The following is a 27,249-nucleotide window of genomic DNA, read 5'->3' as shown; positions in this document are numbered from 1 at the left end:
CTGTGCTGCTAAATATCTATATATATTTTGCCACCTGTGATTTTTTTTTTTTCAGGATTCGCTGATGAATAAAAAGAACAGCATTTATTCAAAATTTCAAATCACTTTTTATTAATTTAACACATATTTGTTTTGAAAGTTCTAATTTCTTTAAAAAAGAAAGAAAGAAAAACTGACCTCAAACATTTTACTATATACTCACATAGAAAAAAGTTATTTTAAATTGTAATAATATTTCACAATTTTACTGTTTTTTTCTATATTTTTGATCAAATAAATGCAGGCATAAGAGACTTCTTAAATATATATATATATATATATATATATATATATATATATATATTTAAATGCTAATATAAAATAAGTGAAAGTTTATTTGTGAAAACACATGTGTCATGAGTGATAGCTTTGTATTTAACACGTTTGACATGTTTATTCTCTCACTTCTCCTTTTTTTTACATTTTATGTTATTCTGTTTCTTTCTCCCTCCTTCTCTTCCGCCACATCTGTTTTCACCTCCTCTCTTTTACTGTCAGTTTTCACTCGCCCATCTTTGTGTTCGCACTCATATTTGCTCTCTGATGTTTCAGGATGACTGCAACAAACAAGACCATAACTGAAGGTTAGTAAAAGTAAAGTTAATAAAGTTCTGATATTTTTCTGGCAAACCTTATACTGTTTGATAAGAGAAAAAGTGGTATATTTTACAGTAGTTCATATAAGTGCATTTAAATATGCAGCATATGTGAATCAAATCAATGTAATTGTGTTAAAAAGGCTCATTTAAAAGAAAAATGTCAGAAAAATATCAGACGGACTTGCTGTTTTCGGTCTCTGATAATTACAATGCAGTTTTTCACCCAAACAACACTGTTAATGAAACATCATCTTCGGCGCTTGATGTGATTGGGTGCATGTTTGATAGTTTAGCAGAGTAAGTATCACTTTGGTGAAAATAACGCTTCAAATGGTTAAAGAAAGTAAATGTGTGAAGGCAGCTGGTGAGAAAACAAGCAGTCCCTCCCTTGGGATTTGTCTATGAGTGTGTTTGAAGAGAAAAAGAGTAAGACTGAAAGTCTGATGGTATCACGTAAATGAAGTTAATCTAAAGATGCTGCTGCTTCACTTTGTTTTTCAAAAGATCTGTCAAACCAAGCAAAATAAATCTTCCACCCTGATCATTTCAGTTATGATACAAACAGAACAATTTTTAGACTGTAAACACATCTAAAGAAGAGTTTGATTCTTGTTTTTGGATTAAATTATTTTGATCAAAATGTTAAAACCACAGAAAGAACACAGTTTGGTTTAATAGTGACAGCGGCCTGATGTTTGCTGTGTTCCTGACACTCAACATTTCACACTGCAAAATTGTTTCTGATATCACTCAAATATTATGAACACTCTTGAAAATAAAGGTTCTTTATTGGCGTCGATGGTTCCATGAAGAACCTTCAACATCCATGGAATCTTTCCATTCTACAAAAGGCTCTTTAAAGTGGAAAAAGGTTCTTCACATTCTTAAAAAATAAAGGTTTCCAAAAAGGGGTTTTGGCAGAGATGCCATAGAAGAACCATTTTGGTTTCCACAAAGAATCTCTGTGAACAGTTCTTAAAAGAACCACTTGTTTTTCTTAGTGCGAAGAACATTTTAATAATATAATTTAAATAACCATTTTCCACTATATAGAACCTATTGTGTGATGAAAAGATTCCATGGATGTTAAAAGGGACCTGTTTAAATTTTTTTTTAATATTGTTATTGAACATTTTATGTGTCTGCAGTGCGTGTACACAGCCGTCCTACTGTGGTAAAATCTACACTTTGTTATTTTCCCCATAAATCTGAAACAGTGTCTCAAAATGAGCTGTTCAGTAATGTGCATGTTCAGGCCACGCCCACTATTGCTGATGTAATCCATCCTATTAGCTTAGCTGATGAGGTGTACACAGTCTGCCATGTTTATCTCCTCGCCATGCAGAGCATTTAACAGCAGTAGAAATGCATTCTTATTAAAGCTACTAAAGTTGTTCATTCAAGAGCAGTGAGTGATTTTCTGTTTTTCTTTTGTTGTTTGATATTAAAGGGTTAGTTCACCCAAAAATGAAAATTATGTCAGTAATGACTCTCCCTCATGTTGATCCAACCCCTTAAGACTTTCGTTCATCTTCGGAACACAAATTAAGATATTTTTTATTAAATCTGAGAGCTGGATCACTCCTCCATAGGCTTCTAAGACATTATAACTTGCTGGCCCAGAAAATGTATTAAAGAGATCGTTAATATAGTCCAAGTGACTCCAGTGGCTCAATATTAAGTTTATAAAGCGACGAGAATACTTTTTGTGCGCAAAAACAAACAAAAATAACGACTTTATTCCACTTTTCATTTCCTTCTTTCTGGGCCTCGAGTCTTTTCACGTAGTGTTTAAGCGTAGCGCGTCTGTGTTGCACGTAAACTTTATAAACTTAAGATTGAGCCACTGGAGTCACTTGGACTATATTAACAATGTCTTTAATACATTTTCTGGGCCAGCAAGTTATAGTGTCCATAAGCCTGTGGAGGAGTGATCCAGCTCTCAGATTTAATAAAAAATATCTTAATTTGTGTTCCGAAGATGAACGAAAGTCTTACGGGGTTGGAACAACATGAGGGTGAGTAATTACTGACATAATTTTCATTTTTGGGTGAACTAACCCTTTAACAGAATTTACAGCAGTAGGCACTGTATATTACGCTGCTTTCACTTTAATACACAGGTCCAATATACACATGCAGTTTCTTTCCCAGATGTTTACGTTCACAGACATAACCGACTGTTTATGTGAACTTTGTGTGTTTTTGACATAACCTCTGTCACACAAGGTTGAAAGAAGAACAAGAAGAAGATGATGATGATGATGATGATGATGATCAAGTTTCAAAAGTCTTTATCCACTTAAAAGGCAATCCAAACAGGCAGACAAACAAAACATAACCTCTAATGTAGACGTGACCGGACCACAGGAAACTGACAAGACTGCAACTGAAATACAAAGCAAATGAGGGCAATGACGATTAACACCTGTGCAGATTAAATTAATATCCATGACAACTAAAGAGTGGCGGGAAACTGAACAAAGGAACACGTGACTTAAAATAACCAACTAAAAGTCCATGAAAACAGAAACTAACTGAACATAACGGTGACAACCTTGTGTGTATTTTGACAGTTTAAGTGCAATAAGACGTGAAAGAGAACTTTGTTTAATACTCACGTGAAGCTCCGTCCGACATGCAGCTTTCTGTGCTCGTGCTCTGAAAACCATATATCAGAAGTTTAGACTGATATGGCTTTAAAAAGCATGCAAATAATAAGGGTACGTTTACACGACAACGATATGCTTTAACCGGAGAAGTTTTTCCTTTGAGTTTTCCACGTACAGACGATACCATTGTCAAAACGATCCCCATTCACACGGATCCGCGAAAACGACTAAAAAAGCTGTATTCTTTCAAGCCGTTAGATGGCGATGAAACACTATGCACTGAACCCGTAATAGGGTAATACGCATATGATGTCATCGTTTTCAGAGATTTGCGTTTTTGTTGTTTACGAGACTGTTTAAAAAAACTTGCACTTTGAAACTCATTTTCAAAAGTTTGCGTTTTCAGGCACCCAAAATGCTGTTGTCGCGTAAATGAACGGTCAAAATGCAATAAATGTTTTACGTTTTTAGTTGAAAACGGTGTCGTGTAAACAGTCCCTATAACTTTCATGAAGAACTGCAATGTCACGTGAGTGTGGCCACGATAGACATTATAATAATTTAGTTTTTGGCAGAGTATCTGAAGCAGGAGCTGTAAAGGCACATCAAAGGGGGCGGGGAGAAGCAGCTCATTTGCATTTAAAGATACATGCACGAAAACAGCTTCCTCTCAATAATGGGCATTTGCAACATGGTATAATTAATATTTATTCTGCAGAAGCTTCACAGATACATTCTGGGGACAATTGAGACTAATACTACATTTAGTAAAAAGCGGCATAATTGGTCCCCTTTAAAGGTTATTCATGAAACCATCAATGCCAATAAATAACCTTTACTTTTAAGAGTATGAAAAAAAAAGAAATTTTTTAGGAACTGTTCACTGAAAGGATTTTTGGGGAACCGAAAATTATTCTTTTATGGCATCATTGTTTTTAATTATTGTGTAGTAAGATTGTAAGTCTATAAAAAATATATTTTGCTATAATGTGTACATGGTTTCTGATTATGTCATGTGTGTTAGTTTAATAAACCAGCATAATGAAGTGAACTTTCAGCTCGAAAGAAAGACAATTTCATCATGTCCACAGGCTACACAAAAGTTAACACAACTGTGTTTGATGGTACATCTCACAGCAAACCTGCTCCCAAGCCAGTCAAAAACCCCTCACATAACACAGGTAAGTTTTTATGCAGCATTATGTCATAATAAATCCGATGCTGAATCAATTAACAATTTATGTGTGTGTGTGTGTGTGTGTGTGTGTGTGTGTGTGTGTGTGTTGTGTTTAGCGTCTCGGCCTGACTGGCTGCTCTACACAGTTCCTGCATCAGCCTTTTTGATTGGGATCGTTCTGTTCATCTACACCTGCAAAACACAACGACGCAGGAATGGCAAGTATTGTGAACACACGCACACACCCACACCCACCGACACACACACACCCACCCACCCACCGACACACACACACACACACACACACACACACACACACACACACACACACACACACACACACACACACACACACACACACACACACACACACACACACCGACACACACACACACACACACACACACACACACACACACACACACACACACACACACACACACACACACACACCCACCGACACACACACACACATGTAGTGTTTTCATTTTTTATGGGGACTTTCCATAGACATAATGATTTTTATACTGTACAAACTGTATATTCTATTCCCTTACACTAACCCTACCCCTAAACCTACCCATCACAGAAAACTTTCTGCAATTTCACATTTTCGAAAAAACATCACTTTTTTGATTTATAAGACGTTTTCCTCATGGGGACCAAAAAATGTCCCCACACGAACAAGGATTTCGGATATTGCCATCCTTGTGGGGACATTTTGTCCCCACAACGTGATGATTACCAACTCACACACACACACACACACACACACACACACACACACACACACACACACACACACACACACACACACACACACACACACACACACACACACACACACACACACACACACACCGACACACACACACACACACACACACACACACACACACACACACACACACACACACACACACACACACACACACACACACACACACACACACACACATGTATATGTGGTTTCTAGGGACTCTCCATAGGCGTAATGGTTACTGTACAAACTGTATCTTCTATCCCCCTACACCAGCTCTACCCCTAAACCCAACCATCATAGAAAACTTCTGCATTTTTTGAATTTCAGTTCAGAATCACAGTTTTGTATGGTTTTGAAGCCATTTTGTTTACGAGGACATAGGAAGTGTCCTCATTAACCATGATTATGCTGTTTCAATATGCCTATTAAAAACTATAGCTAATACTAAAATACAAAAAATACACACACTGACATAGAAACATTCTCAACATACAAGCTTCATGTTGACAAATGATATATTGCATTATAGTTCATAGATTTATGATGGTCCTTAATGATATTTTTTTTCTTTATGCAGCACCTACAGAGCAGAGGACACACACAAATGGACAAGTTGCCACTTATACTACTTTTGGGTGATGTATTTGCCCTTTTTCAATACTCAATCCCTTTTCTTTTTTACTCTATAGGCCTATATCTTGTTGGGACAATAGTTGCCCAAATTGGCAGTATTATATAAAAAAGAAAAAAAGAAAATCAAAACCCTCTGGTGCTCCTCGCGTGGCGGTCATTTTTTTTTTACTTCAATGAAATTAATATATTTTAGTTTGATAATGTTTTTTATATAATATTTTGAATTTTCAGGGGATTTTATGGTACTAAATTATATTTATGCAGTAGTTATAATCTATTTATGACTTAACTATGTTTTGAGCATTGACCACATAAACTTAAACTGAATGCTTTGGAGCACAGACTTGAGTTTGCTCTCTTTTTAAGAAGGCACTTAGTAGATTATTGCTAACGGGAAAAAACGTTAACTTAAAGTTATAGAAGTTTAAGTTTATTATTGAAAAATGCACAAAAATACCCTTTTTATTTTTATTTTTAAATGAAACAATATTTTTTCCAAAACATGTTTTACTCTAAAACTGTGAGAACATCAAATCCATTAATCTATACAAGTTGTGTTCCAAATTTGAGGTTGATATCTCAAAAAATGAGCTTTCAGTAAGATTTTGTTTGGGCGCAGTACCAAACATTTCCCTATAGATGAAATCCGCTTCCCATTCATTTGTAATTCATTCAACAGTACAAGTGTGACAATTTTTTATAGCCTTTTCGAATCATGTCCATAATTTTGGGTGTGTGTTCACATAGCAAGTGCCAAAACCTTTACCAAGTTTCGAAGTAAAAAATTCTATAAAAAAACCAAAACGTAAAATGTTTCGGTCAAAAATGATCAAAGAGCACCAGAGGGTTTTAATACTCGTTCACGCTGTCACCTCTGAACCAGCTCGACATCACCAAGCCCTCCTCTCTATCCACCTGTCATATAGACTTTTCATGATTCATTCAATTACTTTCTAATTCACGTCCTTCATTTGAAACACTTGAAACACTGCAAACATGTCAGTCACATTAAAGAAGTAAACGTGCTAAGAAGGCTGTTTCATGTTTTTGAATGTGTGTTGTCACAGGAGCTCTGTGAAGTACATTGAGAGCGCTGAAAACAACAAGAAGGGTAAAACACTGCTACTAATTTCATATTTTTTTATAGTGCCAGCCATATTCAAATCCAGAAAAATTCAGTCAATATTATGTTGTTGGTTTGGACAGATGAGACGCAGTCCTATGAGAATGTAGATGCAGCTATTTACAGCAATGAAGACAAAGTCACATATTATGTGTCTGCAGATGAAGGTACTGTATATCCTGACCAGCAGTAATTATGTGAGGGGATTTTTATTCTGCAATTTAATGGTTGTCGGTTTTAGATTATCTTGAACCTGATGCAATTGGGAAAGAGGAAGGGGCGGGGCCAGAGGAACATCAGAACACCCTACAACCACCCAGCAGTTTGACAGACACTGGTGAGCATATTTAGATTTTACACACACATACGTAAAACATAAACATATATGGTCATGATAAAAAAAGGTCTGAAATCATTTATATTTAGCTGAAAATATTACTATTTACATATTATTATCAAAATATAGTCCTAGTTACATATAGTTTTGTCTGCTTATTAAAGCTTCACAATAGATGAAGTTCTTAATGACTGGAGTTCAATGGGGGAAGGACGTGACACAGGTTGGATTCGTGTGGATTGTGTGTCTTCTTCTCTACAGATGGAGAGTCGTATGAAAACATGGAGGGATGTTTGTATGCTCAACCCCGAAAACGGACACAGAAACTTCAGCATGCGCCTGAAGAAGACGGTGAGGGATAAAACACACACAAACAGGCTAGGTCTGTTACTGACACTCTTGAAAATAAAGGCCGAACCATTTTTGGTGCCCCAAAGACCCTTTCAGTCAACCGTTCTTAAAATAAACATTTTTCTTTCTTATTATGAAAAATAATAATAATAATAATAATAATTCTCTATAACCTCCTGAGACCCAGAAAAAAACTAAAACTTTTTTTCTTCATGTCATCACATTGTTTAAAGCATAAGAAACACATGGTAAAAAAACATTTTTGAAAAATGCTATTTTATTCATATGTTATGCTATGTCCTCTGTAGTGGACACCAGGACTCAGTTGTTTAAAAAATAAAATGACATGAAATTATATGTATAGGCAAGAACAATAGGATTTTTTTTTTTGTTCAATCATTAATCAATTTTGGGGTTTCAGGATTTTTTTTAACCAAAATTTGTATAAAGATCATTCTCAACTATGTTATGAAAGATATAACGGAATGAATTGATACACCATTTTACCTTATGCAATATGTGGGTAAATTAATATTCCCATGCAATGCAATGTATCTATACACTGTATCTGCACATTCATGTGTTCTTGGAGCAACATTTAATGAAAAAAAAATGTAATATGAAAAAAGTGTAATAATTGGAGTAATAATTAGCAACATTGTAATAATAATATCTAATATTTCATAGGAATATTGAAGTATAATTGATTTCCATATTCACTTGTTGCGTCTGATAAATGCCTGACAAACATGATGTAAGTCCTGATGTCCTCTACAGTGGACACGTATGAAATCAAAGTCCTGTTCTGTAACAGAAAGTCATTTTTTTATTTGAAACCCCATAACGTTTTCCTGAGCTGTTGGTTTATGAAATACAATTTGAAAAGTAGTCCGGTTTAAATTATGATTACAAAATATAATCATATTTTCCATACAAGTGCTACATCTGATCACTAAATAAATGTCAGAAATGTTTAAAGACCAAGGAGAAGTTGTTTTCATGGTGAAACCTCCAAACATTTGGTCTCTCTCAAAAGCCCTGAATGTGCTCTTTACAGGACACCCAGGTTGTGACATGTGATATGATGCCGGAGAAATTCACTAAAAAATAATGTCCACTACAGTAGACAAAAGTCTATTCCTGGGTCCCAGGAGGATAAAGAACCTTTTGTGCGATGGAAAAGTTCCATGGATGTTAAAGTTTCTTTATGAAACCAATAAAGAACCTTTATTTTTAAGTGACAAATGAATTGATAATGTGCAGTAAACTCTTTTAAATATGTTTCCGCGCATAGACTACATCAATCCAGATGAAGATGGAAAACAAGATCTCGCTCTGGACCACACAGACACTGGTAAGTGTTTTGCTATGTGTTTGTTTGGCCATGTGGTATATGAAATTTAATTTCATCTTGTTTTCTCCTTCCAGAGTCGTATGAAATCATGGCCGGACCAGACTGTGTCTACAACAACACAGACTTCACAGCATCCCATGACAACACAGAGGACGGTGAGTGTGTGTGTGTGTGTGTGTGTGTGTTAAAGAAATGCATGTCTCTTTACATCCGATTGAATATGTGAGTAAACGCCTGTTTCAGATTCATATGAACAGATGCACGGAACGTCGTGTCTGACGAGAGGAGAAATTGAAGAGAGAGATCGAGACGAGGGAAACAGAGAGTTTTTTTTTGTTCAATGATTAGAGAGAAGCTGCAGGATGAGTAATAGCTCATTATTTTTTTACAAGTTTGTAAACATAAGTACTTATCAAAAACAACCTTGAAATAAAATTTGACTGTTTACTTTCTTGGTCTTGCGCACAATTCATCAACGCAACACAATTAGTTAACACGGGTTAATGACTTATAGCCAGAGGTGGGTAGTAACGAAGTAGGCTACATTTACTTCGTTACATTTACTTGAGTATTTTTTTGGAAAAATTTTACTTTTAAGAGTAGATTTGAATGTGGGTACTTATTACTTTTACTCGAGTACATTTCTAATGAAAAAACTGTACTTTTACTTCGTTACGTTGGGCGACGTCCTTCTCGTTACTTTATTTTAATGTATCTTTTTTTCTGGGCTTGAGCGATGCTCAATTCACAAATGAATCACTCTTTTGAGTCGATTCTGTTCAAAGACTTCATCAAACAAGTTGGCAGATCTGTTTAAATCGGTTCGCGAATCAGTTTGAATGATTCAGTTCCTGATTCTGTTCAGTTCCCTGCACGCACTGAATCATCTGAAGCGATTGCAATTCACACTCGACTCGGAGTCGTAACAGGAAGATTTAAGGACATCAAGAGCGTTAGATGAAGTGGCAGTGGACCTACAGTACAGTCAGTGGTGTAGTCTAGTTTTTTGTAGTGAGTATACTGTAATCCCCCCCCTCCTCCCCACACACCCACCCCGCCTCATACTCGCCCGTCCCAGAGCGTCACCCCATAAGCACCACCACACTCACTAATGCATACAGTATGCATCGACATGTAATTGAGAGCATTATGAAATACTAAGTGTTATCAACATGTCAATTTATTATAAGAAACACAACTCAGCCAGTTAAGAGCTACATTTAGCCTTAGATGTTACATGAATATGGTCCCTGAACCACAGGTTTTATCAGCTGACAATTAAAAAAAAAAAAAAAAAAAAAAAAAAATTTAAAACATTATACAAATACAAATTTGCTTTTAGAAATGGTGTTTTTGAAAAAAAAATGGTGTTATTGTTTTGGCAAGTTTACTTTTGAAAAACTTTGTGTGATATTCCCTTAAAATAACGTTTTAATAGATTGTATTATTATTATTTTAAAATACATTTTACTGTGCAATTTCTTTCTAATTTCTTTGAGTTGGACCGAACTTTTATTTTGGTGGGTTGTACACATTTGAGTTTCTGTGTGTTTTAATAAACTATTATTATTATTATTATTATTATTATTAGGCATACTTGAAGTATACTATACTGTGCAATAGTAATATATTTCTGTTATAATTTCTTTGACAGGTTGTCGTAAAGACATTACAGTCTCTTACGTGTGTATATGAAACGAATGAATGACGATAGTTTTATTTAATGAAATGGTGAAATTCTCGTGAAGTGACTTTCATAGCAGCTCTGCGATGAAGTGCACATATGTAGCTTACTTCATGTCTCAATACAGTGAAATGCTGAAAACACCACGAGCGTGAGTCACGCGTGCTTCAGTGTGTGTGTGTGTGTAGTGGAGCACACATTGAGCGCTCATTCCCAGAGACGCGTAGAACAATTGCAGTCTCTTTTAACTTAAATATTCACAGACACTAGTCCATATCGAGATTTGATTCATTGTACAGCCCTACTTTTGATTTATTAATTCAAAAATAGCCAAATTCCGTGACTGGATTCCGCGATTCTATCCGTGTCGCTTCGCAAACACAGACGGGGTGAATTTATGAATGAAAGTGTGAAAGTTCTGACACAAAACGAAGTTGTTACGTATCCTCACGCTTTTTTTAAGTGGGTATACGGAAATCCTTGGCCTTTTCTAGTGGGTATACGGCGTATACCTGCGTATCACGTAGACTACACCACTGAGTACAGTCAAGTGAGAGCAAATCTTCAAATGCATCATATATTTGCCAGCGATGAAGATCTTTATTAGTTGAACATCTTCGTAAGCTGTCTGTGAATGAATGATTCCACAGGACGATACATTCGATTTCATTTAACTCAGGTAATACATTTTACAACCAAACAGATTATAATGCCATGATAGCACTACTAGAAAGGATGACATTACCCGTTTTTTGGACATAATACATTAATTTCTACATTAAATAAGCTACCATTGTTCACAGTTTATGAACACCCGCCATCCTGCGGTAGTTTGTGTGTATTGTTGCGCAGTGGCGTACGAACTCGACTTGAAAACGAATGCCTTTGCCTGCCGTACACACAGTTAACCAGTTTAAACATGCTTGCAGAAATATACATTTGATTATATTTTGGAGAACAGACAGAAAAAGATCCGTCGATGTACTTGTGTTTGTTTTTTTGTGTTCAGATGTTCAGTAGCAGTCATGAGCGCGAGCACATGTGAAGAGTTTTAACTCTTTCTTCTCTGTGTCAGTTACATGCCTTTGAATGCAACACTCTGCAGATTCACTTCATTTCGACATTGTCTAATAATCCAAATGTAGTTGAATAAGTTACTATTATACAAACCAAAGGACAGGCAATGATTTTCGGGCTACAGATGGCAGAAATAATGTTTTTTGTTGCAAAGAGAGCCAATCTACTTATGAAAATAATAGTCATTTAAATAAAAAAAATCTAAATAATATTATTTTATATATATATGACGACTTCAGATGCAAAAGCCTCTAAGTACCATCTGAAACTTTCTTCTAAAAGAGCATTTTTATCAAGTTTGTATGTTTATGTTCAGTTATTTCACTTAAATGGCAATGAAAAGTACCTATTAATTGTCATTAAAGTGAAATTACTGAACTTAAATATACAAGCTTGATAAAAATGCTTGTTTTAGAAGAAAGTTTCAGATGGCACTCAGAGGCTTTTGCATCTGAAGTCTTCATATATATATATATATATAAAATAGAGGCCTATATGATCCGAAGTAAGTTACTCGCTACTTGAGTAGTTTTTTCATTGGATACTTTTTTACTCTTACTCAAGTAACTATTAAGATTATTACTTTTACTTTTACTTTGAGTAAATATTTCTATAAGTACTTGTACTTTTACTTGAGTACAGTTTTTGGGTACTCTACCCACCTCTGCTTATAGCTAACAATGAGTAATAGATTTATTACAGTGTTTATTAATCTTTGTTAAGGTTAGTTCATGTCAGCTCAGGTCCATTATATAATATGAACAGATGCAACTTTTGATTTTAATAATGTATTACAAAATGTTGAAATGAATATGAACTTAAGATGAATAAATGCTTTTTCATTGTTAGTTCATATTAACTAATAATATTAACAAACTAAAAAGTTTCGGCTGACAACCAAAGACACACAAACCAAAAATATATTAGTCTACATTTCTATTATCCAATCAAATCCTGAAGTCCCAGTTTCCCATCAGAATATTTCACTCAAAATGTCACATTACAGAATTTTAGATGGTTATGAATGATATTTGATGTCGTCTGAAGACCTTGAAGAGATTCTGTTCAAACTGCTTTTGTATTCAAAGTATTCAGAAAAATCTAGATTTTTTTCAGAGATGTTTATAGCTTGAGCTTCTAGAGTAAGTCGCACACTGTAAAGAAATGTCCTGGTCATACGTCAACCAAAAAAAGAAAAAAGTTGCAAATCTTTCAAAAATGTCAACAAATGCCCTGGTCATATGTTAGTAAAAAAAAGTTGCAACAGTTTAATGACAATGAAGCACATACAAACCCTCCTTCCTCAATTCTCAATAGCTTTTAACATGAAAATAAATAAATTCATTCATTATTTTAAGTAATTATTTAATTACTAGAATTACATCAAAGTAGCATTTCTTTTTACTGAATTTATGCTAAAAATTGCATTAGTTATTTGTCATGAACAAAAGTCATACCGTGATGCAAAAAGCTTTATTTTCATTATGCATTTTCTTTTAATTGATCTCTTGATTTTAAGATGAAATATGACCACGTTGCTTTGAGGATCTAGGTTCTTGGTTTTAACTGTCAAGAGCTTTCTGAACAGTTTAATGGTTTATTGCATAACTGTCTCAAAGACATCACAATAGTGTTAACAGTCAAAACGCTAAATCTAAAAACAGACCCGTTCGTTTTTTTTTGCATAATTTTAACTCATTTAGCACAAATAATCCATCAAACTAAAATGCATTCACTTAAACATAACACTCAAAAACACGCATCAACCGTTAACACGCAGGTTTGATGAGACCAGCTTAAAATAGATGTACATAATAGTACACTGAAACTTCCTTGTACATTTCTTGGCCTATTACGTTTTTTTTTTTATATTGTTGAAAGGTGGTTAAATGCAAAACAGACACAAAGCTGAGTCTACAGGTCTGTTGAATACATTTTATTACATTAGCCACATTTTTCAGACAGATGACCGGAAACCAGACAGGAAAAGAAATGTGTGTCTGTATATGAACGGCATGCGATGACAAGCCATGTACAATTTAAATGAGGAAACTTTCACTAACCAACTGTTTTTCTCCTTGTGAACTGCAGATGGAACAGAGGATAATAAAAGTAGAGCATGTTTTGGACACAAATTACTCCATGTCAATGTTTGATTGCTCATCCTAGCAATACTTTACTTTTTTTCTTCATGTAGAAAATTGGTGGGCGCATATTTTAAGGGCTTGCGAAGACATTATCAATAAGAACATAGTCATTCTCCTTAGCAAACATTTGATTTTGCAATAAACAGGGCCGTAATTCAATTCTAGAGCAATTTCTAGAACTTCAGTCCACAAAGGCTTCATACACCAAATTCTCAAAGAGTTTCCCTCTTTCATATGGTCTCTCAGCCCCAGTTGTATTTGTCGTTCTCTGTCATGGGGAGGATTTCTGTGACCAGGCCCGTGCCGATGGTTTGGTTGCCGTCTCTGAGCGTGAACCTTTGGCCTTTGTCAAGAGCCATGGGCTGTCGGAGGGCCAGGATTATAGACGTGTCCTCGCCCGGCATCACCATCTCCTACCAAACGAGAGACGGAGAACACAACCGATTCAGAGCAAATGCTTCAACAAGAACTAGTGATGATATTCAGTATATCTACAGGTGAAACGAACCTTCCCGGGAAGCAGCTCTACTAGACAGGCCATGTCCCAGGTGTGGGAGAACATGATAGGCATGAAGTTTGTGCAGAACGGCTTGTGCCTGCCGCCCTCCTCCTTGCTCAGAACGTAGACCTGCACACGCACAGTTTAATCGGTTGGTGAAGCAGGACACAAGGTGATGAACTGACGTTTAATGTTCACACAACGTCTAATGCACACACCTGAGCTTTAACCTTCTGGTAAGGCTGGATGGATCCAGGTTTGCTCATCACCATGCCTCTCCTGACGTCCTCTCTCTTCAGACCACGGACCAGAGCGCCCATGTTATCGCCCGCCTCCGCCCGGTCCAGGGACTGATGGAACATCTCGATACCTGAGAGAAGCAGAGCTAGAGTTTCATTTCTGTGTAATGACACATTTGGACCCTAAAAAGTCATTCAAACACTTAAAAGTGTTTGAATTTTTTTTTACAATTGTATCTATTCTGTGTGCTCTCAGAAGAGAAATCCACATCTCAGAGAGAGAGAGAGAGAGAGAGAGAGAGAGAGAGAGAGAGAGAGAGAGAGAGAGAGAGAGAGAGAGAGAGAGAGAGAGAGAGAGAGAGAGAGAGAAACATGTTAAACATTTACCATAACAATAAAGTAGTATTATATATATATTAGAGGTGGGCATAGATTAATTTTTTTAATCTAGATTCATTTTGAAATTAATCTAGATTAATCTAGATTAAAATGGCTCATTTGAATTCTGCCGAAGGCATTCAGAATATGTGTGCTACCCAAATAATGACTATAAAAGTAAGTCTTTGAGAACGGGTTTCTCAAGCCAGGTGGCGCATTAGACCAGGGGCTCATCTCCTGTTTCCAAAATGCATCACAAACTGCTTGAGAAAGCTGTTCTACTCATAGACTGTAAAAGGTTAATACTGTACTGTTACCGTCCGTAGGCAACATTAGGTAGGCCTATGTTATTATCAACTACTATAGGCTATCAATTAGGGATGGGCGATATGGCCTAAAATCTATATTGTGATATACATTGCAGCCTCTTGCGATAACGATATACAGTATATTATAATAAAACCATTTCAGAACAGATTACACAGACCCATGCAAAACAACTGCTAAATGTATATTTTTTTAAAGGGTGTATGTAGTTTTGAGAACATATATTGTGCAAAACTAAGTATACAACATAATTTTGCAGATAAATAAAATTTAAGTAGGCTACACTAGCTGCAGAGACTTAAGTAGGTCTAATGTTTATTATGGCTTGGAGCTTATGAAACCCCAAATTTAAAATTAGAATATTGTCTAACTCAGTGGTTCCCAATCCTGGTCCTGGGGACCCACAGCTCTGCACAGTTTGTATGTCTCCTTTATCTGACACACCCAGTTCAGTTCAGAGCTCTTTCCTAACGAGATGATGATCTGAATCAGGTGTGTTAAATGAGGGAGACATGCAAACTGTGCAGAGCTGTGGGTCCCCAGGACCAGGATTGTCTTGATGTCTTTTCAGTTAAAAAGAAACACAACAACGATTCTTAAAATCGAGATTATGTGCTACACCACTAAGATATATTGGAATGGGAATAATACGCGCGCGCTGGTATTCAGTGATATCATGTTTCGTTTTGAATTTGAGGTGGTCGAACGGATTAGTCGTGTGTTAACTTACCGAACTGTTACCCCACACACTCTGTATATAGTTTGCTGCTGCTCGTCTGACGGCTTAAACCCGAACCAAGTCCAAATAATGGATGTTGCACCGATCTTTTTCACCAGCTTTCACTTTCAGCCGTGTTTACTTAAGATGACGACGAATATGCGTTGCAGCCGGTTTTACCTCGCGGCCGCGGGTAGATTGCGTCATCATAGCTTGTGTAGTATAGAGCCATCTCCCAACCCAACTTGGAGAATAGATTAACGGCGATATTTTTTTTATCGCGCGATAAGAGTCTCGCGTTAACGCAGCACGTTAACGCCGATAACGGCCCACCACTAATATATATATATATATATAGATTTTTTTTAATATTATTCATATATTATACCATTGTAGCATTTATTTATATTTGAGTTAGCTTTTAATATTTTAAAAAATTTCTTTTTAATTTTGAAGTATTAGTAATTTTATTATACACACACATATATTATTTTAGTTATGTTTTAGAAAAAGATTGTTATCTGAAAAAAACAAAAAAACAAAAGGAAAACTACAGCTATAGGCTTTATTTTACTGTGCAAAAAAATGCATAGGAAAAGCATAAATTGACTACAGCAAAATCAGTTATTCATATTTTGGGGTTTTACATGCTTTATATGTATGACATACATATTTTCTTTGTATGACTGACTGGCCAAAAATCACATCCGCTATATTTGGCATGTTTCATAGCGTTATCACCACAAATAAAACAATTGACTCCAAGCACAACTATGCACTATGCTTACAAAATCTATAAAAAAATATATAATATTTGAATAAATCCTGTAGATGTTGTTTTTTCTCAGGACATACATCACTTTTGGCCACTACTGTATATTTTACTTAAGCTTTATTTCAATTAATGAAAATAATTTTTTAATAGTTTTAGTTAAGAATATCACAACTGTATTTATATCGCTACTTTCCAAAGCTCAAAAGACACATTCAGATTAATACAGAAAGAAAAAAAGAAAGAAAAAATCGTATTAGCTAGCCATAATAAATAATATTTTATGCTTTCAGATTTAGATACTATTATTATACTATTATGACACTGTTATACTATCATCTGATACTATTGATTCCCAATAATCATATTTAAGCACCAAATGGTGTTATTTTGGCACCACAACACAGAGACATTAATTATGTTCAATGCAAGATCCATTCTAAATGTATTAACCATATTTTGCACATTGACGACTGCCTATTAAGATGACGTGCCTGTTTGTGCAATGAGCAGGAAAAAAAAAGCAACTTCTCACCAGTGATGACGGATTTAAAGGAACGGCTGTGTCCGAGAAATTCACATTCATCTCCTTTCTTGATCACTCCTCGCTCTAGTGTGCCAGTGACCACAGTACCACGACCTGCACACAGATACACACTTCTGAGAATCACAGGCAGAAATACTCTGACAAAATCATGCTGGATATGAAAAAACAACAACAACTATTATTTATTAATTTTGGAGATGCTTTTACCCAAAGCACAAATAACAAATCATACAGAGTATAGATACTATATCAGCAGCACTACAATAAGAAGACTTTTATTACACACACCTGGAATAGAGTAGACTGCCTCTATGGGCAGCAGGAATGGCTTATCCAGATCTCTCTTTGGCAAAGGAATAAATGTATCTACCACATCCAAAAGCTTCATAATGGAGTTGACACCCAGCTCCGGCTGCTTGTTCTAAACACACACAATCATAACAGAAGCAAAGCCGTGAAATTTAGGAGCATCTTGTGATTCAACACAATTTAAAACATCCCAGTTTCTTCATTTCGGCACGTGTTGTGTGTGTGTACAAGCATACATACATATACACACACACACACACACACACACACTAGGGATGCAATGATATGAACATTTTAGCCGATACCGATAATTCTTTATATTTGAAAGCCGATAACAGATATATTGGCCGATAAATCTAAATCCAAATTTTTCAATAATTTTTGAGAGCCTGATTACAAAAACAATATTCTCACCATTAAAAGCCATGTCCCAAGCACATGATATAATGTTCTCATTCAAATTGTATGTAGCCTATATGACAGACCTGAGCTGCACTTAACTGCAATTTTCTTTTTTGAAGTGATTCCAATCATATTTCAATATATTCAAAACCATCACGGTGAACATCACGTGTATTGTGAAAAGCACTAAACAATTAAATGTGAATTGAATTTGACAAATTTTCTTATCAGGCCGATAACATTGAAAATTAACACATATCGGCCGATACAGATACGGTGGCCGACATATCGTGCATCCCTAATATACATACATTTATATATTAGTTTATGATGATTCATATTTAAAGTCACCCAGAAAAAAAAAAAAATATATATTTTAATGGAATATTGCAGCATTTATTATAACTGATTTATCTGTGCATATCATAATTTTTTTAATTCATGTGCCTCAATTTTTATTCAAAATCACTTCCCCTCCTCTTGCATCTCTTATTTTCTCTGATGATGCGTTTACTGGCGTGAGGGCGGGGCAACCTGTCACTCACATGAGATCCACCAATAGCAAACCACAACCATCCAATCAATTCCACATGGACAAAATCAAATCCCACCCTACATTTACTCTTGTTCAAAAATCTGTTTCACTCATATATACGTCACAATAGGGAAGAAAAAAAAACGATCGCAACTTCCATTTCGCGCCGACTTTTAACCAGTTCATCTCCAACCCTCCATCCTTACCTCCAGAGCGCAGAGTGCCGATCCAATAACAACCGGTGTATTTTCACCATCGTAGCCGAACTCGGTGAGCAGCTCTCTGATCTCCAGCTCCACCAGGTCCAGCATCTCTTTGTCCTCCACGGCATCGGCCTTGTTCACGAACACCACCACGTGCTCCACGCCGATCTGCCGCGCCAGCAGGAGGTGCTCTCGCGTCTGGGGCATCTGACCGTCGGTCGCCGCCACCACTAAGATGCAGCCGTCCATCTGAGACGTGCCTGTGATCATGTTCTTCAGACAGAGATGTGCATTTATAATACAGATGCAATGACAACACATGTACACCTCTGTTGGGTCGGTTAGATTTTCTTGTTTTTGAAGTCTTCACCAAGGGTGCATTTATTTGACCAAAAATAAAGTAAAAATTGTGAAATATTATTACAATTTAAAAGAACTGTTTTCTATTTGAATATATTTTAAAATGTAATTTATTCCTGTGATCAAAGCTGAATTTTCAGCATCATTACTCCAGTCTTCAGTGTCACATGATCCTTCAGAACTCATTCTAATATGATGCTCAATAAACATTTCTGATTATTATCAATGTTGAAAACAGTTGTGTTGTTTATATTTTTGAGGAAACTGTGATGGATTTTTTTCCTCAGGATTCTTTAATGAAAATAAAGTTCAAAAGAAAAGCATTTATTTGAAATATAAGTCTTATGTAACATTATAAATGTCCTTACAGTCACTTTTGATGTATTTAATGCATCCTTGTTGAATAAGCGTATTAATTTATATCAGAAAAAACAAAACATACTAACAGACAGACAGACACTATGCTATCTGTGTGCAATACCTTGACGTAGTCGGCATGACCGGGGCAGTCTGTGTGAGCGTAGTGTCTGTTGGCGGTGGTGTATTCCACATGCGAGGCGTTTATGGTGATTCCTCTAGCCTTCTCTTCCGGAGCGTTGTCAATATCCTCATACGTCTTATAACTTGCACCACCGGCTTCGGCAAGGACTGACACAAACACAGGAACAAAATACAGTCAGCACACTGCTTCTTGAATAGCAAGAAATGAAAACAAGTCGACAAAATACCTTTGGTAATGGCGGCGGTCAGCGTGGTTTTGCCGTGGTCTACATGACCGATAGTCCCGATGTTCAAATGGGGTTTAGAACGAGAGAAAACCTTCTTCGCTTCTGCTGCGAAATTCCTCCGACTTAGAGGAACTGCAAGCTAACAGAACATAATAAAAGAAATATATTAATGCACGTGATGATAATCACAAATAATTATTTTACTCTCTTATTAAATATTATCCCCTGGTTTCACAGACTAAACTTAAGCCTAGTCCCAGACTAAAATGCATTTTTGAGCGGTTTAAACTGAAAGTAATTTGCACTGGCATATCTTAAAATATGTGAGTGCCATTTTTTTCGTCTCAAGATGCGCACCAGTAATGCTTTTTTCTAAGGCACGTTTATAAAAGATACTTAGAAGACCTAATTAATCTAAGGCCTGATCCTGACTTAATCAAAGCCCTGTTTGGGAAACCAAGCCTATATTGCATAAAGTTACAAATATTTTGAACATGAAAACTTACCAGTTTATAGGAGCTGTGCAATAAACTCGGGGAGGTCAACTGAAGGGCTGGAAAACAGGAGAGAACATTTGCTTAATGAAATTTCATTCATTTGCATGATTTATAGTGGCTTATGATTTAGATGTGTGTCTAAGCATTACTTCAACAACTATGCCAAATAAAAGCATGGCTCATAATCAACACACCACAAAACAACCATTTAAAAAGTTCAATGCCTCAAAGTCTCAGTCTCTTGGCACAGCTGTCAAAAGTATCTGAGACTGAAACAGCCCTAATCTATTTCCCAGATGTCTAATCTTTATACAGGACAGATCTTCAATTACGTATGCATTAAAGTCACTATACATTTATCTCTCTCGATGATGTAAGGTACAGGCTGCCGCTGAGGAACTTGACCTTGCTTACGGAACGCACGAGCATCCTTTCTCAATTCACAATCACTGTCATTTCCACACTCACATATATACACACATATATATGTGGTACATCCTGCATGCAAAACACTCGTAGCATAAACACAATGTCAATGGCACGCGAAAAGAAAAATACACAGATTTTGTAACTTACCGGAGAGGCACGCGCGGACGCTCACGAGCGCAGCCATTTTGCGGACACTGGCAAAAGCGCGTGCGCGGAGAAATACACATACGCCATCAACACGCGTCTTTACTTTACCGTAACAGTTGGAAGTTGATATTAAGCGGCCTCTTTGTAAACCAAATTACGTTCATTTCATTAATGACTACTTGCTAATTTATTGTATTACAATGAGACTATCGCTTACACTAGCTACCACTGTTATGAACATAAGTTAAACAGCAGAAAAATAGACCGTAAAAAAACCCCTAACGTTAGTAACAACTGGTGTTTTAATTCTAAACATGGTATATAACGTATATATATCGCTATGTATAAATTATGTGCGTAGTCATATTATAATATAATACAATGTAATGTAATTTTAACAGCTAATATGATGCTAATATAATTGTAGGGTTTACAATGTTTTAATTATGCAAATTATTATTTATTAAATCCCTTTGGTGATTGAGATACAACTACAATGATGATCAAAATCATTACGGTAAGGTTCTTGACGTCATCGCGGGTCGACGGTTTCTGCTGCACGCGCCGTTAATGTGCGGCAGCATCTGGAAGCTTCTGGATCAGCGATGGTGTCTTTATAATTTCTGCGCGGAGATCACGCACCTTATTATTAATACTGCTGCGAAACCTCTTGACACACATCCTTGCAACGTCTACTTCTAAACTTTGACACACAGCATTTTCAAAGGTAGGCCCGAGTTGTTTTACCCGTGCTTACATTTGGTATCTTAAGTAGAACGTGATTCGGTTTCGTTGTATTTGGCAGTTCCTTATCTTTGAGTCTGACAGTATATCTGTTAAATATTTTATCTGCTATAACATATCTGTAACTGTAAGGGAAATATAAAATGCATGTCATGAAATATTATAAGTGCTAATATATCTGTAAGTGAAACAAAATAAATAAATGTCACAAAATATATGATCTGTCTAAGTGAAATAAAATAAATGTAATATATCAGAAATATCAGAAATAAATGTCACAATATTAAAATGTCATAAAATATTATCCATGATGTGATTATATCTGTAAGTGAAATATAATAAATAATATAGATGTAAGTAATAAATATGTCATAAAATGTGTTATATGTATTACATCTGTATGTGAAAATAAATAAATTAAGGTCACAAAATGTGTCATCTGTGATAATACATCACTACTCAATACTTATAAATGTCAAAAATATTTTATCTGTAACTGTAAGGGAAATATAAAACTCATGTCATAAAATATTATAAGTGATAATATATCTGTAAGTGAAACAAAATAAATATGTAAATGTCACAAAAATGTATTATCTGTGATAATATTGAATGTATTTGCTAAGTTTAAAAAGCATTTACGGATTGTCAGAAAAGCTTTGAATCCCGAATATCATATGATGTGTCTTCATCTCCTTAGATGGCAGAAGGCAGGGGTAACAGGCAACACCCCCGTAATTTGCAAGGTGTGCTTCAGATGGCAGTGGAGGCCGGTTCTGCTTCGGACGGTCCGGCTCCACCAGAACCCATGACACAAGAGGTGAGCACGCAGTCTCTGAAATATGTCCTGGTCTGTAATGTTGATGTTTATTTTTTGTTGTTTATTAAAATACTCATATCCCAGTTTAATATACAGTCATCTATAAGTAAACAACATTCTCTCTCTTTCTAGAGGTTGGAGTTTCTGAGAGGAGCTCTTGCAGAAGTGTGTAAAGGACAGATGGATGAGGTCGAGCAGATGAAGCAGTGTTTGGACGTGCTGAATAGAGATGAACGCAGGGAGGGAGAGGAGGAGGAGGAAGAGGAGGATGAGCGAGAGGAAGCCCTGGAAATGCTTTCTGAGCTCTGTGAGAACCTTGACAATGCGAGAGGTGTGTGTGTGTTTGGTCTTCAGACTTTCTTGTCGTCTTCTTGCAGCACCTTACACATGTATCACTTCTCTGTGTGTTTTGCAGATCTGATGAAGCTGGGCGGTCTGGACTTGTGTATGTCCCGGTGTCTCTGTCACTCCGAGGCGGGCATTCGCTGGAGAGCGGCTCAGCTCATCGCCAGCTGTGCCCAGAATATGCCCGAGGTGCAGTTCTACCTGCTCAACCAGGGGGCGCTACTGACACTCCTGCAACTCACAGATCACGACGCAAACAGCACAGTTAGAGTTAAAGCACTCTACGCGGTGTCCTGTGAGTATAGTGGCACGTAAAAGGAAATGTCTGGATTGATATAGTCCAAGATTTTATTTTGAGTATTGGGTGCATACGCACAAATTTGTGTGTGAAATGATTCACCAATAACTTACGACTTTAATTTATTCTAAATCTAGAGAGAAATGTTGGAACCACTGAAACCATACATGCGCATAAATCACACTTTCGTGAGAATTTGCATGGAAATATGAAATAGCTCTACACAAACTCTATCTCTGATAGCATAGCATCTATCTACTACACAGCCACTCTCAAGTCGGTCTGTATGGTTTTTTCTGATATAAATTAATAATCAAATATGAAATAATTCACACAATTGATAGTAAATGAGTAGAGCTCTACAGAATCTCTATCTCTGCATCTGCTCTGAGTTTGAGTCGATGAATTTGGGGGGATAAAAAGTGCAAATCATCTTCCTAACCGGCTGTTGTCAACAAAAACCTTCACAAATAAATGCTTGATAGTTTAAAGTTTGAAAATGAAGATATTACAAAGTATTGTAATTTTACCATTGCAAAAGAAAATGATTATTATAAAAAATTTCTTAAATAATGCTTTTTTACTATACAGTGAAGTATTGCAATAGTAATGTTTCTTATTTTGTTTAATATTTTTATTGATTTATTGATTCAGTCAAAGAATTTTGGCCAAATTCTGCATCCCTACAAACAAGCACTAAAATCGCATTTAAATCGCACTTTACATTTTATCCCCAAATCGTACAGCCCTAATCAGCCTATTTATTTGATTATATTTAGTCTATATGATTTAGGTTATTTTTGGTTGGTGAACCAACATTGGATCTTTTTAAGTGAAAGGCCTCCATTCATTTAGTGGCAAGTCTCCTCCTTATACTGCCTCTGGAATTAAGCATCTTCAAATCTTGTCTCTCCCAGGTTTAGTCCGGGAACAGGATGTAGGTCTGCGGGACTTCCTGTCACATGATGGTTTTTCAGTGCTGATGAGGGGGATGCAGTCAGACAGTGAGAAACTGAGAACTAAATCTGCGTTCCTTCTCCTCAACCTTCTGTCCAGTCACCCAGAACACAAAGGTAGTGCTGAATCTGAATGCGGACAGTTCCAGCATCTAGAGTCCAGTTTGTACGCGTGTTTTATGTATACATCCTTAATTTCTCAGATACAGTGTTGTCTATGGGGATGGTTCAGCAGCTGGTGTCAGTTCTTCGGTCCCCTCATTCCTCTGTACATGAACATGTACTTGGTGCCCTCTGCTGGTTAGTAAGATTGATTGCATGATGATAATGAAACTTCAGTATGCTGATGGAAGTACATCAGCTTTTGGAGTTTGACGCTTGGTTTCTGACTGTTTTTTTGCGGCGTGAATTTGTGTAGTCTGGTTGAGGACTCTCCCCGTGGTGTGAGTGATTGCAGAGATCCATCGCTGGGCTTGGAGGAACTGCTCAACCAGCGAGTGCAGGACCTAAGGGGACAAGAGGAGAGCCAGGTAAATTCATTCACTCATCTCTTAACTGTTGTTTTTTTGTTTATCTCTCCTGTACTTTGTCCTTCAGTCTCACATTCACTTTTTTATATAAAATATTTTAAAGTCCACATGTAATAAAAATGGCTTAACCTTTTTACTTTTTTCCTTGTCTTATTATGTGTGATTTGTTGATGCGTGTTCATCCAAATAAAAAAATGGGGTTTCGTAATCCTTCACTGATATTAAATAACCTAATATAATATGTCTTGCCTCTGAAAAATGACTTTCTTTCTTAGCTGACATCACATAGGCCACTCATTTATAGGTATGAGCAACATGGGTAGGTAAGATAATAGAGAAAATAATATTTAGCAATAATCTAATAGTTTTTAGGCATTGTTTTAGGCTGTCCTTGTTGGTAATGAAGCCTTTTTAAAATCGTACACAATAATTAAATGCAGATTAACATTAACATAATACAATTCTACCACAATAATAGCAAATAGCATTACATTTGCCAAATATCATGAGCCAGTCTGTGTTTGGTATTTGAAAATAATTAATTTAAATAAAATATAAATATTAGATTGAAAACTTAATGTAGAAATGTTGACTCGTCAGAGGCTAAAGTACTAAAATAAAAAAAAAAGGAAAAAAACCAAGCTAACATTATTATAAAATAAACTAATAAAAGTTAGAAAAAGCTCAAAATTATTAATTTGTACACTAATTAAAAAATATGAAAAAGGTAAAGCAAATTCGAAGTATTAATAAATCATATATAATAGTATATAAGTAATACTAAAGTAACACTACTAGCCAGTGAATTACTTTTGTTCCCCCTTTCTCTCATTTTATTTTTTTAAGTAACATTTTAAAAGAAAAATAGGTTGCAAACAATGCTTCATAATGACTCGAATGTCTGACAACTCTGAATTTTCTTTTCCTGCAGGAGGAGCTGGAATTTTGTGAACGTTTACGAGTGGCTTGTTTCCAAGGGCAACCCCTGGAGGACAGTGGAATGGATCGCTGAGGTCTTCCTGGTGATTTCTGGTGACGCAGGCTGTGTTTGTATTCCCTCTCTGTTTAAGAGAGAAATAAAAACTAAAAATAGAATTGATCAAGAGATAAACTTGAAAGAGACTTTAACTCTGAATAGAGTTCAGTTTGACCAGCTATGTGTGCATGTGCAAACTCACATACCATGAACTGTACACAAACACTTTTGTGTTATAATATGAATATGTACATTTTTGTATAATATGTCAGTTTGTTGTTATAAATTATGTGCTGTTTAGGCTCAACTTTCTAAATGTTTATTCTTCCTCTTTACACATAATACAAACCCATAATGTAGAACTACATATAAAAATAATAAAACATAATTTGTAGATTTAAAATAAAGAGTGTTCTGATTCAAACCTCTGTTTAAGTTTAATTCTGACCTAAAAATACTTTGTAGTGAGTGTAAAAAAACATGTACAAACATGAACCTTTTTTACACCATTGTATTATCTAATAACCACGATTCTGTACTTTAGAAGTAATATTATAGATACATTTTTTAAGTGAAACGGCCACAATTTAGACATTTTGTCACCTGCTATTTTAGCATTGTCCTGATTCATCTGTAATTTTGGAGGAATCCATTGCAATATGTTTAACGCACAGCTGATTAAGATATTTATGGTAATATAGATTTTGATCCCATGATAACTTATAATGAAAAGGGTCGTGGTCTTTGAAGTCCTGTTGTATGACAAGAAACGGGACACTTTTTGATGATTGATTTCAAAAGCGATCAAAACATCTATTTTATATGATTTAACCCTTAAACAGGCAAGAGTGGAAAATGATAAGCAAAAAATCATTGTATGTCATTTTTTATATCATCTGGACTTAAGTAAAACATATCCAAAAGAATTTTTGAAATATTTGATATATTTAGGATTTGATGAGTTGTGACTTTTTGGGTATTAAAAAAAGGACCAAGTCATTAATCTGTTAACTGTTACTGGCCCACTTGCCACTGCATTTTTAAAACAATTATATCATATACTTCATCTGATCTAATGTTGACAAATTATATATCATTCGAAAGCTTACGAACTCAAGATTCAGCCTGTGTTTTGAAATCGGACCTTGCGTTACTATAAAAATGGTACTTTAACCCCTTAACTCTCAGCCCCCTTTTTGAGAATAGACATTAAAATGCACTATTCAAACTTAAATGGTTATAATCCAAGAATGCTTTTGGGTATAGACCTAAGTTTGGTCTTGTTTTAAAGAAAACACTCAGCAGATTATTGCCGAAGTGAAAGCACTTCAAAAAAATTAAAGTATGAAAAAGTTATGGACGTTTAAATTTACAGTAAATCAAATATACTGTACTTAATATTCTTTTATATAAAATATATATTTTACTAAATATTTTTTACTAAATAACAACATGAACAACATATTAATTAATTTTCTTCTTCAGCACCTTAAGACAATGTTCACAATTAATGTTAGCAGTATTATTATAATTTTTCCAGAAGATAAGTAAGTTTAATATATATTTACTTTCCTAAAAATCTGAATGTCCTGCA

General features: G+C 35.6%; 3 protein-coding genes across 3 annotated transcripts; 2 read left to right on the top strand and 1 right to left on the bottom strand.

Annotated features, from left to right (window-relative positions):
* Positions 1-467: 467 nt before the first annotated feature.
* Positions 468-9,435, top strand: LOC309474921 (uncharacterized protein). The gene is made up of 11 exons (XM_082137540.1): positions 468-623; positions 4,342-4,431; positions 4,544-4,645; positions 5,768-5,825; positions 6,891-6,934; positions 7,030-7,113; positions 7,188-7,283; positions 7,545-7,634; positions 8,929-8,988; positions 9,063-9,143; positions 9,232-9,435. The coding sequence occupies exons 1-11, from the start codon at positions 593-595 to the stop codon at positions 9,330-9,332; spliced, it is 837 nt and encodes a 278-aa protein (XP_081993666.1). The 5' UTR covers positions 468-592; the 3' UTR covers positions 9,333-9,435.
* Positions 9,436-13,670: 4,235 nt separating this feature from the next.
* tufm (Tu translation elongation factor, mitochondrial) lies at positions 13,671-21,063 on the bottom strand. The gene is made up of 10 exons (XM_082137475.1): positions 20,987-21,063; positions 20,420-20,466; positions 19,914-20,052; positions 19,667-19,833; positions 18,829-19,098; positions 17,665-17,797; positions 17,365-17,469; positions 14,614-14,765; positions 14,405-14,524; positions 13,671-14,309 (listed from the first exon to the last, which is right to left on the bottom strand). Exons 1-10 carry the CDS (start codon positions 21,021-21,023, stop codon positions 14,139-14,141), a joined length of 1,341 nt encoding a protein of 446 aa, XP_081993601.1. The 5' UTR covers positions 21,024-21,063; the 3' UTR covers positions 13,671-14,138.
* Positions 21,064-21,517: 454 nt separating this feature from the next.
* hspbp1 (HSPA (heat shock 70kDa) binding protein, cytoplasmic cochaperone 1) lies at positions 21,518-26,079 on the top strand. Its single transcript, XM_082178555.1, has 8 exons — positions 21,518-21,713; positions 22,431-22,550; positions 22,683-22,881; positions 22,966-23,190; positions 24,111-24,266; positions 24,353-24,449; positions 24,568-24,679; positions 25,611-26,079. The coding sequence occupies exons 2-8, from the start codon at positions 22,431-22,433 to the stop codon at positions 25,689-25,691; spliced, it is 990 nt and encodes a 329-aa protein (XP_082034681.1). The 5' UTR covers positions 21,518-21,713; the 3' UTR covers positions 25,692-26,079.
* Positions 26,080-27,249: the final 1,170 nt, after the last annotated feature.

The sequence above is a fragment of the Leuciscus leuciscus genome (assembly GCF_965113295.1).
Source record: "Leuciscus leuciscus genome assembly, chromosome: 1".
Classification (NCBI taxonomy): domain Eukaryota; kingdom Metazoa; phylum Chordata; class Actinopteri; order Cypriniformes; family Leuciscidae; genus Leuciscus; species Leuciscus leuciscus.
This window is presented reverse-complemented; position numbering and strand designations above follow the sequence as displayed.